The sequence below is a fragment of the Raphanus sativus genome, chromosome 2, assembly GCF_000801105.2.
Source record: "Raphanus sativus cultivar WK10039 chromosome 2, ASM80110v3, whole genome shotgun sequence".
NCBI lineage: Eukaryota > Viridiplantae > Streptophyta > Magnoliopsida > Brassicales > Brassicaceae > Raphanus > Raphanus sativus.
In genome coordinates this window covers 19,080,430-19,095,550 of record NC_079512.1, presented here as the reverse complement: position 1 = coordinate 19,095,550, position 15,121 = coordinate 19,080,430, and the positions used below count along the sequence as shown (strand labels likewise).

The 15,121-nt window shown below is 28.4% G+C and overlaps 1 protein-coding gene across 1 annotated transcript; it reads left to right on the top strand.

Annotated features, from left to right (window-relative positions):
* The first annotated feature begins 11,063 nt into the window (after positions 1-11,063).
* On the top strand, positions 11,064-11,693 carry LOC130508602 (uncharacterized). The gene has a single exon (XM_057004185.1). The coding sequence runs from the start codon at positions 11,064-11,066 to the stop codon at positions 11,691-11,693; it is 630 nt and encodes a 209-aa protein (XP_056860165.1).
* Positions 11,694-15,121: the final 3,428 nt, after the last annotated feature.

The following is a 15,121-nucleotide window of genomic DNA, read 5'->3' as shown; positions in this document are numbered from 1 at the left end:
CTGGTTCAACCACAAGTGCCCACCGGCTCACCGGCACACCCGGGTGGTCCACATGGTCCGACCACTGTCCGGACCTGGCCCAACTGTCCAAGACTTGAACACTCAGTCTAGCTGAGTTGAGCTGATCCCCAGCTGACCCAGCTGAGTGAGCTAGTTCATCCAGCTCAGGGAGCTGACACACTCTTCAGTGAGCTACACTGAGCTGCACTACACTTCATTTAGCTGGCCGAGCTTGCTCACTGCATCGCCCAGCTGCCATACACTTTGTACAGCTCCTTTATACTTGTCTCCTTCTTGGTTTAGCTATATCTTAGCTTCCTGATGCCCTTAACCTTACTTCCAGGCCATGATTACCCTTGTGTTTAGGTCACATGAGCTGACTGGTGCGTCTCCTTGCACCATGGTCGATCCTAAGGATCATATCCAGGATCAGGGACATGACAGTTTCGTTGTTACAGAATATATCTAATAATCAGTTTAACATGATTTGTATCCAACTAACCAGCAAAAAACTAACCAGCTTAATTTAATCAAGTCAAAAAAATTAAAAAAAAAAAAACTATTCCCGTGAAAAGAAAACCAATGCACTTTACAAAATAATTAATTCAACCATACGTTGCATTGGAGTATAAATTGCCGTAATAATTCAGTAAGCAAATGGTTGCATTTAATATTTTAAAACATTTTTGTTTTGATTATTGTTACAAAATATCTACAATATATATTTATAATTGAAAGAGATCTTATTAAATAGTTGTTAGAAATTTGCAGTAGTGGTTGCTATGTGTGTTTTGTAGCAATGATTCACAACGACTTGGAGTAGCAAAATAAACATTGTAATATTGCTTTAGGTTTGCTACAACTTTTCCATCTCATTAATACAACACATATAACAAGAACATAATTCATTGCAAATTTTGCAATATTCATGCAACAAATATGAATTTGCAACATTCAATCAGCAACAAGATAAAAATTGTTGAGACTTCGTTGCAATTACTATGTATGCAACAAAATATCGACTTTTTGCAATAATTTTTATGTGTTGCAATACTAATATTTTCTTGTAGTGCAAACTGTAAAAAATATAATAAAATGGTTCTGTTATTAAGCTATAGAAACTCAACACATAAACGAAAAAAAAACAAAACAAAAATGAAAAAGAGAATCAACCCACACTGATGCGATACTCTCATTCTTATTTACTATACTATATACTGTCAAAATAAAAGGAAATCACGAGTTCTACCATATGTAATTCAATTTTATGTAAAGGAAAAGAGACTCTAATATTATGTTGTCAATGAAAGTTGCATCAAGTGTGTAATGGTGAACCAAAAAAGAGAGAGAGAGAGATGTTGATGATGAGCAAAAGTTAGGTTCATGATGAGATGGAAACTAACATAAGCTAACGGATCTGTGACTTATAGTTTTAAAGTTGAACTATAATAAGACTATAATTCGATGTAACTCTCAGTAAAAATGATATGATCAAAACTCTAAATTTATATAATTTATTGTCTGTAAAAAAACGAGTTACTATATTATTAAAATAACCGACTAATATTAATTTGGTGTATAAGTTGTACCAAGTATAAAAAAATCATGAATATCTAACATTAATATTTATGGGTTTCAAAAAAGAAAGTTTCAAAAAAGCCTGGATTATTTTGTGTTTGACTTGAAAGTTTAGGTTATATTTGAAAAAGTCTTTATTATAAATTTAATATAATAAAATAGAAACTAAAAATAAATTAACATAAAATAATTCAAGTTAAATTTAGAAAATACCTAAATATATGTATATATTATAACAAATAATATATATTTATATATATTTGTGTGTAAAAATATTAGTCACTACACATACAATTAAAGTTATAGGACAATTTTTTAAATAATTTAAATGAATTTTTTTAAAAAAAATTATTAACTGATATTAAAAACATTGTTAAAAACTAATATTAACAACACGTGATATCAAGGTCATGTTACAATTTTACAAATCATTGATTGGTAACTTATAACGCATAAATTGTAGTATAATTGTTAAAAATTATAAAAATTATATTTGTTACAAATTTGATAAGAAAATAGATAAAATGAAATTATTTTATTAGAATAATGCCAAGTAATTAAATATATAGTAACATATTTTTATGCAAGCAACTTCTTATTATTACCAAACATAATTAACACTTCAAATTACATGCACTGTTTTATCAGAAAATTCAAATAAAAATAAAAGAATGTTTATACAATATTTATCTAATCAAATCTGCAACTCAATCGAAATTGTAATATTATTACTAAGTTAATATATATTTAAATATGTATTGAAAGTTGTACTATTTTGGGATGTTTAATCTATTTTTTAAGATATCATTTTTTTATTTTACTAATAAATTGAAGACAACAATTATTAATGGTTATAGACGATAGGCTGTCAACGATTGTTAGAGATTGGGATGACATATACATTTTAAGGGATTGATGACTAAATTGTATTCCTTTAAAATATTTCTTCACTTAATTTATAAATAGATGTAAAATTATTTACTTGTATACATTTACTACATATTCGTGAACTTGGAATTCTTTTTTGCTGTAAATGATGCAGAATATGTAAATTTATTTTAATGTGTTTATTGTGTATGCTTCTGTTTATTATAGGGACTTCCAACATAAATACTGTTCGACATTTGTTAAAGAAGTGCTTTATTTACCAATTGATTTGAGATAGTGCTATTTCATACAAAGCTCCCAAAAGAATTATGATGATTTTTTTTTGTAACTTAAGAATTAACTATGATGATTTTGATTTTAAACAAAACAAACAAATATTTCCTTGGTTCTTGTGATATGGTTTAAATTTTAAACGATACCAGTACACATAACGGTGTATATATATATAGCACTATGTATTTCAATAAAACCTAAAAAGAAGAGTTTCATATATCGCTGTGGATGCATTAACAGTTAACACTTCAACGTAGATAACATTCTTTTCCCTTATTTTCCTAGCTGCGTACCAAACCCGCATGCTGCCACCATCCTAAAACAATAATGGACTGAAGATAAATTATATTGCAAGGGTGATATTGGTGATCAGTCCACTGAGAGTTCTGATTATAGAAACACGAAAAGTTCTGTGCACACAATTAAACTAAGGTGACACTTTATTCTGTCAATTGATATTGTCTTTCAGTGCCCGTGACTCTCTCTTATTTCCTTTCTTGTTGGCTTCTGGTAGGCACAACACTCTTCTCGTGGACTTTTGTTTCCATCAATGCTTGTATATTTTTATTTTTATATTTGATTTACGAACTATATAAATAAAACTATGAGAAAGTGAAAATAATTTTTTTTAAATGGATACCCAAACGCCCACCCCTAATTTTTAGTCATATATTTGTTTTTCTTTGTATAATATTTTTTTTTAAATGACTAATAAGATATTTTAATTTATTCTATTAAAATAGTTAGGCTACATTTAGATTTTGACCTGCTCTTTCAAAAGGCGGGTGTATTTTTTGTTTTAATTTTCTTAGAAATTTAATTTCTATATTTTTATTTTTTTGTAATCATATTTGTGTTTAATATTAATTTAGTTTAATTTAATTTTTGGTAACTATATTAAATATGTCAAATTACGTAATTATAGACTTGTGCCGTATGCATTTAAAAATTATTTTTGAACTTTATTCTTGAAGTTTGCAACATATTATATTTTTTTATTAGTTACCTAACATTATTAGTTAATAATATTCGTCACCAAAAATAGTGATTCAGAATCGACTCGAAAATCGAAGTCTCATACTTTATTAGACATGACACATATACTTGAATGGTTCTTAAAGTGTGATATCCAAAACCCAATATCAAATCCAATCTACACCGAAAACCAATTTTTTTATATATTTGTATTTTTAGTTATATTTATGTTTATCTTTGTATAATATTTTTCTTATGATGTTATGATGTTATTTTAATAGAATAACCCGCGGATTTTCAACTTTGTTTTGGTTAAAAATATGACCTGCACAACCTGCAAACAAATAATATTGTACATGCATCCGCTCTACTTAATTTTGTGGTTATCCGTGGGTTATATATATTTTAAAAATCATTATTTAATTTAATTACTATAAAAGTATATTTATAATAAAAAATTTATACATGACTTAAATTTTAAATTATTATTTTTAAATTCTTGTATTTAAAAAAAGTATTTACTTTTTTATTTTTTTTTTAAAAATAATTTGCGGGTCGACGGGTAGCCGCGATCCAAAATCCACCAACTCATACTAAGTCCGCATAAAAAACTCATAACCCGCATCCGCAAATCAATTTTTCAAATAGTTGGACGAAAAATAATTAGTTAGTGAAAGGATTCAACAATTTTTTTCAGTAAATTTTTTGGTAGTGATTCCCTTTTAATAGTATAGATGAGGTACAATGTTGTTTTAAATTAATTCCACACCATCATTCGATACCAAAAAATTATATAAACATTAGTAATAGAAACAGTGGTTTTTACAAATCTTTCTTACGCACATATTTAAAATGTTAGAAGTCAACGGTTTAGATTATAGTAACATTTAAAGTCAATAACAGTAATAGGCTTTATTTAAATGAAGGAGAATCTTATTAAGTTGCTATAAAATAGGTTAGTTATAAGATTTTGTTATATCTAATAGATTGGACTAAAAAAATGAAAGGGTCCAAAACAACTTGTATAAGTCGACTTTTCAAAACTGCTTCCCTTTTAGTAGTATAGATAACAGATACACGGAGTAGATATCATTTTTTTAGTATATATTTCGGTAACTTAGCATAAAGATTCCTATAGCCTGGTGGTTATGTTACTCCATGTTCGCTTTGCAAGCTTGGTTCGAAACCTAAGTGTTGCCTTTCCTTTTTAATTTTTTTTTAAGAAAAGGGCAGTGAGGTCATTTTCTATTCATCTTCTTCTCTGGACCCTGCAACCCTAGCTATGGCCGTTTTCGAATTTTTCAACACAAAACTTTGATTTTCTTAATGATTTATGTGGTTAACCTATGTTTCTTTGTTCTTAGTGACAAATCGTGATATTTTCAAGGTGAAATCAGCAATTTCGAACTTGACAAACCCAAAAAATTTCTTCACTGATTATATACCCGAGTTAGATAGAATCTCTACAGATCTAGGAAACATTACCGCCGAGTAATCACTCCAGTTAGAAAATTAAAAGGGATCCCGATTTTTATGGACTTGAGGTTACAAAAATTACAGTTAGATGCAGTTAAGAAATATAAAGTTGATTATTCTGTGTATGTATCGTTTGAAAAAATAAGTTGGACACAACCTTTAATCAATTGGACATGTTGAAGAATTAATAGAATAGATATATTTTTTCTGACGTTTAAAAGTATTTTATTAATTATATTTATAATTAATTTTTTAATTTCAAAATATTATTAAAAATTCATTACCTTTATTCTAAAACTTAAAATAAATTTTGTAATTTTAAAGAATTTTTTTGAATTTTAGAAAATTTTAAATTTCATTTGAAACTTACTAATATTTTGATTAAAATTAACATAGTTTAAGTACTAGAATGAGCACAATCTAAAATTTAATGTATTAAAATAGAAAACAATTAGTTTGCTGCTAAATCGGGTAGCAAAAGTCATGTACTACAAAAGTTAACAAAAATTGATTGATGTATTTTTTATAAAACTTTCTCTTAAAATTTGAAGGTATGCATTGTTTTACAGATCTCCGTGTAAAGTCTGTTTAGAATTCCTTCACAAAATCATCCTATATGCACATTTTGATACGCATTGAGAATTTTTCATGAGCTTATTAAAGTAGCAAGTCGGTCCTTTGACGTAGAAAGAAATCAATCGCAGAAAGATCCATCTATATTATTAAAACAGAAACATTCTGTTGGACCTAACATTTATTTTGTAAGTTTTTAAATTAAATACATCTTTATACTTTATAGTTAAACATACATTAAATCACTAATGTTCATTTCTTTATACTACTATCCATGTTTCCAAACAATATACTTATTTCTTTATACTACTATCAATGTTTCCAAACAATATACTTATTTTTTTATAGTACTATCAATGTTTCCAAACAATATATTTTTTATACTACTATCAATGTTTCCAAATAATACAATAATTAATCTTAGTTATTTTATATCTATCATTTTCTCTTTAAAATTTTGTAGAAACGTCATAATTTCATAAATTGCAAAATAGTGAACTTTAAAATTTCGATTATAAGATTACAAATTATGAAACTATTACAATTTAAATCTAATTAGATTACATATCGGTCATCCATCAGTTGAATCGGTTAGTCTCGGGTTTTAGTGATTTTTAATATGAATATTTTAAAAACATAAATTGAATTGCCAGATCTCCGGATTAACCGGTATAATCACAATCGGGTTGAATTTAAAAATACTGATTTAAATGCAAAATATTTTAAATACACACTCTTTAAAAAATTACCAAAATATTTGTTAAATTATTAGTGAAATTTTTCATTCGTAAAATATCCCGCGCTTCAAAAGCGCGGGTCAAAATCTAGTATATATTAAAAGAGAAACATTTGAAAAGTTGTAACCTCAATTTTGTAATAATTAAAAAGTCTCTATGTTTAGGTGTCACTCAATTAGGTATTCAATTACATTCAATTGAAAAATAAGTAGGTCCACATTCGATTTTTATATGTCGCTAGATACATTCGTTGGTCAAACTATATGATATGATATTTACGATAGAAGTATTTATGATTATTCCGCTAAATATAACTACTATTTTATTTTATTTCCTTAAATAAAACCTACGGAATTACCATAATGACTAATATATATATATGACAATTAATGTTTCTAATAATAAAGATTTGATAACAATTTATATTTCCTCCATAATTTTTTGTTTAATTTTATATTATTAAAATAAATTAAACAATGGAATTATTAACTATAAAATTAAAATTTAGATTTTTTCGTATATGTTATATTTTGAATTTTTAAAAATGACAATAAATGACTAAAACTATTAAAATATTATGTTAAAAATTAATGATCAATGGTTTACACTTTATTATAAAAAGATACACATGATTTTAAACCCACATTCGATTTTTATATGTCGCTAGATATATTCGTTGGTCAAACTATATGATATGATGATATGATATGATATTTACGATAGAAGCATTTATGATTGTTCCGGTAGATATAATTACTATTTTCTTTTCTTTCTTTAAATAAAACATACAAAATTACCATAAATGACTAATATATATATGACAATTAATATTTTAATAATAAAGATTTGATAACAATTTATATCTCTTCCATTATTTTTTGTTTAATTTTATATTATTAAAATAAATTAAACAATCGAATTACCTATAAAATTAAAATTTAGATTTTTCGTATATGTTATATTTTGAATTTAAAAAATAACAATAAATGACTAAAACTATTAAAACTGTTATGTTAAAAATTAATGATCAATGGTTTAACACTTTTATTATAAAAAAGATACACATGATTTTAAAACCATATGAGTAAAAAGTATTTATTTTAATAATAAAACAAAATATATATATATATATAGATTAAACTATATACCATATAAGATTAAATAAATATTTTAATTTCAAAACTTTCATTGAATTTTCAAGAACATTTATAAATTATAAACTGACTAAATTTTTCACATTGAAAATTTTGTTATCAATGATTTAAATATTTTGTTATAAAACGATATAAATGAGCATAGAACCGTATGATTGTGAAGTTTTATTTAATAAATAACTATGTAAAATATAATATATAAAATATATTATTCTTAGAAAAATAAATTGGTTAATCTTAACTTATATTACACTTTTTATTAAATTAACTATCGAATTGATAAATAATGTATAAAAAACAATCTCGCACTTTCCTTAAATAAAAGCTATGAAATTACATAATATGATTAACGTATATATGAAAATCAATTATTATGAATAATGAATATTTGATAACAATTTTGTATCTTAGTTCTTTTTATTTTATATTATTAAAAGATATTAAAAATCACATTAACTATATAATAAAAACATTCAGATTATTTCTTATATGTTATATTTTGAATTTTTCATAACGTTTATAAATTATTAGAAGCAACAAAATTGGTTGCATCAATTTTAATCGTTCAGTTGAAACCTTTCAAAACTATGTGGAAGACTAAAGTAAAAGTAATTCAATTTCGGAAATAATAAGATGATGGCTCTAAAATCATTAAAATAGTTCTCAATGATGTGAATGTTAAATATTAAAAAAATTTAGAAACATGTTTTTTGTAAAAAAAATGACTTATTGACCACATTCCAGTTTTATAGATATAAACATGGTGATAAAAAATTTAAACCCAAATTGATCAGGTTCATCATAAATTCAAAATAGATTTCGTTCCACCAATTACAATTACACATATTCAGCCCAACATATCTCCTATATATCTATCTTATTAAAATAGAAGTACACTTTAAAATTAACCCTAAGATTTGCAAAATATTTACAACCTAATGCTACTGAAGTAATTAATAAACCTAATTTTAAGAATTTTGTCTTTTCGTAATTTAATGCATAATTTCCTAAATTGATTCCACAACAAATTCATGATAAATTTTAAATTTAATGCACATTAATACTATAAACAAGTAAATAACCTCTTTCCATAATTATGTAATACATTTTAATTTCCATAATTATTTTCTGTATATATATATATATGTTATACCATTAGTATAAAGAATTTTTTTTAAATGAAAGCAAATATTTATACGGAAAAAATATTTATATGGTCACGGGTCAAGCTATAGAAATAAACAACAGTGTAAAATTATTTTTCTTTAACAAATTTATTTTAGTAGAAATTATATTTCAAAATATGTTTATATATTTATCTATTTATAAGTTTATTTTATTTGTTTTAAAAGATGCTAAGATTTTGGAATTGAAAAAAATATGACACACCCCTATAATATTGTAGTTAGGAAATTTAAAGTTTATATCATATTATTTTATTAAACTTTTAATTTTAATTTTTATTATGACTGTAAAGATTAATTTTCAATCTAAATTTATATTTAAATATTACAAATACATAATTTATTATAAACAAAAATTTAAATCATAAAGTAAATACCCGCCCGACTGGGCGGGTCAAGGTCTAGTATATATTAAAGTAGAATCATTCTAAGAAATTTATTCACACTATAATGGAATGTGGCAGTCCCACAATGATTTGAGAATGAACATTCACACTCTAATAAATATTTTCACACTCAACATAAATGTGTTCAAACTATGTATTTTATGTTTTGTTTTTAATATAAAATTCACATGTAAGGTTCCAAAAAAATATGAATTTAAAATCTAAATTTACTGCAACTGAGGCTTCTTATTTTCTTAGTCTTTCTTTTTTGATATTTCTGCTTTATTTTAACAATGACTAAATTAAAGTAAAGATTGTAAATTTGATCAACAATTAGTTGAAATTCTTTACAACTTTTTTTATCTTTAAACAAACATAGTTGTGTTCAATCGAAGACATATTAATTTGATGAAGAAGAATATAAAAGCTTTTATTTCATGCTTCTGTTTTGTCTTTTATTTTTATTTTTAAAATTTATAGCTTTGATATTAATTCTAGATTTGATTATTTTATTAGATGATAGAAGTATTTTTTGTTTTTATTATTTTATTTAAATATATAATATTTTTTAGTAAATGACTTTTTGACAACATGACTCTAAAATTCGTACAATATATAATATGATCTCAAACTAAATAATTATGTTTGGGTATAAAACCAAATAAACTGAAAAACGACGGTATATAAGCCAAATCGAATCGAAGTAAATATGGATTTTGAATAGTAGTTATATTTTACTAACCGAAATACAGAAAAAAACTGAACGGAACCGAAACCAATCTGATATCGTGATTGAACACCCATAATGCAAATGAAACCGAACTATTGTTTTATTCTCCAAAACATAATAAAAATAACAACTTTATTCCGTCCTAGTATATTATATTAAAGACTTGGGTCGGTCCGCCCTACGGGCGGGATTTAATTTTAATTTTTGTTATTTTAGTTTGTAAAATAAATTTTGAGAAATCGTCAATTCAATTTGGTCATAAGATTGAGGAATCAGTTAGACAGGAGATTCGGGATGTATTGGGAATACAAAACCTTGGGGGTACGGGCTCTTATTTGGGAATCCCAGAGAATTTGGGAGGACCAAAAACTCAAGTCTTCGGTTTTGTCCAAGAACGATTGAATAATAGGATAAATGGATGGACTTTTAAATTCTTTACTAAAGTGGGTAAGGAGGTGATTATAAAGTCAGTGGTAACGGCTTTACCAAACTATGTCATGTCTTGTTTTCGTATTCCGAAGACAGTTATAAAGAAGCTCACAAGTGCAGTTACTCGGTTCTGGTGGAGTCCGTCGGGTAATACACGTGGAATGTACTGGCAATCTTGGGACAAAGTGTGTATCCCCAAAGAGGATGGTGGACTGGGTTTTAAGGACTTTACGGATTTTAACACGGCTATGTTAGGAAAACAATTATGGAGACTAATCGAGAAACCAAACTCTTTATTCTCCAGGGTTTTCAAGGGACGATACTTTCGGAATGCTTCGCCCTTGGAACCAATTAGATCGTACTCGGCGTCTTACGGATGGTGTAGTATTGTCTCTGCTAGATCTCTGGTTAGCAAAGGACTAATCAAAAGGGTGGGAACAGGATCATCTATTTCGGTATGGAATGACCCATGGCTCCCATCCACTCGCCCGAGACCAGCAAATAAAAATAATCATTCTCTTTTCCCAGATATTACAGTGGATGCTCTTATTGATGCTACATCGAGAACTTGGAATCTTCAGGCTATAAGGAATCTGGTGGACCCACATGATGCGAAAATAATTGAGAGCTTACCACTGAGTAAATCAAGGTTAGATGATCGAGATGGGTGGCACTTTACGATGAATGGAAAATACACGGTTAAATCTGGTTATCAAGTAGAGCGGGTTTATCCGGATAGAGATCGAGTACTCCCAGAGTATGGTCCTTCGGTCTCTCTCTTAAAGGCTTACTGCTGGAAGATAAAATGCTCACCAAAGATGAAACATTTCCTATCCCAAATAGTTTCAGGCTGTATAGCGGTTAAAAAGAACTTGAAGGCACGAGGGATGAAAGGAGATACAATCTGTGACAGATGTGGAGCACCCGAAGAATCTATAAACCATGTATTTTTCGAGTGTCCACCGGCGGTTCAGATATGGGCTTTGTCGAAGATCCCAACTAATCCAGATATCTTCCCGACACAGGCAATAATCACAAATATGGATCATTTATTTTGGAGAATCCACCCGGAGATGGAGGTTCATCAATTTGCGTGGATTTTATGGTATATTTGGAAAGCACGAAACAATAAAGTGTTTAGCAATTTGGATATGGATCCAATGGATACTCTTAAATTGGCAGAAATGGAGGCGTTAACATGGACTGAAGCACAGGTTATCCAGCCACAGGACACAGATCGTAGTAGCGTACGATTACCGGCAATAACCCCAACTGTACCAGGTAGATGGTGTTTTACGGATGGTTCCTAGAAAGAACATGAAAGGTTTTCTGGACAGGGCTGGTACAGTACTTTGGAAGGATTTGATGGACTGATGGGAGCAAGGAATACGAGAGCGAGTAGTTCGCCATTGCACTCGGAAATGGAATCTCTTATTTGGGCAATGGAAAGCATGAGGAATTTAAGACAATACTCAGTTACTTTTGCAATTGTTCTCAGTTGGTGAAGATGGTTTCGGAACCAGAAGAGTGGCCAGCCTTTGCAAGTTACTTAGAAGACATTATCTCTTTGAAAAGAAGCTTCACAAGATCAGAGCTCCTTCATATACCACGAACACAAAATAAAAGGGCGGACAGCTTAGCACGTAGTGCCAGGAAGCAATCGTCTCTTGTCGTTCATATGGATACGGAACCTCCAGTTTGGTTTATAGAGTCTATATGAGTCTGTGTTTGCTGACAAAAAAAAAGTTTGTATAATTATTATTTGATCTTGTTGTTTGTGTGTCAAGATGGTGAATTAAAATGGTATGTATGAAACTAATTTATGTTTTTAAGTATGGGCGAGGTCAATGGTTTGATCGGATAGGGATAATATACGGGTTGAATTATTTAGTTTACTGATGGAGTCATGGTGGTTCTATTTTAGTGTTCGGTTAATTTTTTTTAAAGAAAATTAAATCATAATTGTGGGAATAACTTGTTGTTTATTTTGTTTGGGCTATAAATAATTGCTTTATCTGTTCTTTTAAATAGATTTTCATGTTATGGTGTTGACACAACTCAATAAGAATTTGAGGCAGTTTGAAATTGAGTTGGTTTGGCGTTTTTTTTAGATTTAGTTTTGTTGAATGCTATCAGTCCTGTTTTTTTTTTAGTTTTTTTTGTTTGGTGTTTGATAATTTTTTCTATCTTAATTTATTTTAACATTAGTTTTGCGTTACATATTTGTTACTTTTCTTGTATTTTATCTTTCTTTTTCCATTGATTTTATTTGTTATAAAAGATTTGTCTCCAGTTTCGTCGCAGTTGACCAATTTTGGTAACTAATGCAATCGTTGCAATTATTTGACAAAGACTTGTATTTTTCTTTTTTTTTTGAAACTGAAGACTTGTATTTTTCTTTGCGGATCTCTTAATATGTTTGTTTTAGTTTAAATTATCTTGTTTCGCTTCTGTTTACTTTGTATCTTTTCGAGTTATTTAATATTATAGCTTTTATTAAACGGTTGGCAAATATACTTTTTTATTTTCATATCTATGCATTTTTAATAATTAATAACATTAGCTTTCACTACTTTTTGATTACTTCTTTTTTGTTTCTCTATAAATCACATACTTTTCACTATTAAAATAAAAAAAGGTGGTTATCTTTTTTTCCAAATTTCACTTAAATAAAAATACAATAAATTTTCAAAATTTTAGTCAATTAGATTTAACACGAAAAACATGAGTCATTCCTCGTTTAAATATTTTTATTTCTTGAATTCAGAAATATTTTATTTTGTATTTCTTATAAAATTATATTAATTTATAGGTGAAATTTTAATTTTAACAAATTTACTCTATATTTCTTTAATTCAGCAATATTTAGTCGGTTTTATGGATTACTCCAGCCGATTTTCTTGATGCAAATGATTTTCACATATATTAACAATTGACTCTATATTACCACATCCACATGACCTTTATAATTATATTTTCATATATTAATATTCTATTTTACTTCAAATTAATTATTTATATATATTATTAAAAATATAAAAAATATCCATACTTTCCGTTTTCTTTGTAATCCTCACAAATTTCTGGCTAGTAATCAAATCTAGCTGAGATACTATGATATGAGAAGAAGCTCTTAATGGTGTGTCAGCCTCCAACTTCCTCGCCAAATATTGTCTAATCTCTTCTCTACCCAATTTTGTGATCGGCTGGAGTAATCCATAAAACCGGTTGATTACATAAAGAGACCTATATCATACATGATATGTACAACGACAATCGGTTATGAAAAAAAAGCTTCAAGCTTAAGCTACATAGGCTTAAGCAGAAAAAGACAGCGTACTCTTATCTTACACTCCATACCGTTAGTAATCTTAGTAAGCATCATGTATAAAGTTTACAGACTTTCTGAATTTTTCACGTAAATATAGCCTTTGAATACAACCCACTTGCATCACAACGAATGTAATAAAGGAAATGTGTGACGCACCTTTTCAGCTGTAGGTAGGTCCTTGGGTTTTAAAGACAACATATTCTCTAGCAGATGAAGCAGGGGGAATCAGCATGTGGAAACTTATGTGAGAAATGAATAGGCTTCTTCTTCGAGCTTTCTTGTTCCTAACATGTCGCATTCAGTGCACACATTTCAGCCAAAATAGTAACAATGCAGCTGTGGAATCTGGAAAGGGACGTGGACCTTCCAATGGCTTCCGCAGATTTGAGTTTCCAACATATCAGTCATCAAATCTAATTGCTGGACCACATGTTCACCCGGGGAAAAGAAGTTTCCTTGTAAGAGCTCTGCAGAAATGCATCCTATACGTTATTGTCAGCGTACTGAACATAAGAAAATAATTTTTAAAAAAGAACATTACAAAGCCAATTACAATCTACAGGAGGAAGCACTAATGGCTACCATTTCCTATTAAGATAACATGTGATAAAATAATGTACGATTATGAAAACGACTTTTGCGTACAAATGGAAAACAACAAATGAGGCAAAATTATATTCCAAAGAGCATGTCATAATAACTTGATGGGTCACGTTGATTTCCCCAGCAATTATGTAGACCCAACATGGGAACACAATTTCTGCAGATTACCAAAAAATACCCTAGCCTACAACTTGGATACGAAGATACGGGAAGATGTGAAGAAATAAACTATACATTAAGAAGATTTTATATTCGCAGTTGATATTAGCTGGTGCCCGAAAAGATCACAAACTCACATTACTTTAATGAGTGTGAAAGAACTTACATTAGCTTCTGAAGCTGGATTTACCTTTCCGTTTACTGTGAATGGTCCACCAAGAAGAACAATCTGTCCGACATTTTTTTAAAACTCAGGTTCAAGCTGAACAATCTGCATGTAAAGATAATAAAATCTTCAATAAGATAGTGAGATAGAGATAGAGATGAGACCCAACAAATGAGCATGAGAAAATCTAACCAGTGCGATGTTTGCCAGAGATCCCAAAGCAACAACAATGAGCTCTTGTGTTTCGTCTCTCCTAGGTTGGTTGATTTTCATCGGTTTGCCATGGAGACGTAAAAATTTAGTAAGCGTAGAGAGCCGGTAGGTTGCGATGATCACTTAGCCCATTGAAAACACTGACCTGCGAAGTTGTTACGGTAAGTAAAAGTGAGATGCAAAACATAAAATAACAAAATATTGATCTGGGTCAAACGAATATCAAAGCAAAGCAGTAACATTGATCTAAATGAAGAGAGAGAGAG

Bases quoted from the DNA above. Each gene is read 5' to 3' on its own strand.
- LOC130508602 (XM_057004185.1), top strand. From the start codon at position 11,064: ATGAATGGAAAATACACGGTTAAATCTGGTTATCAAGTAGAGCGGGTT.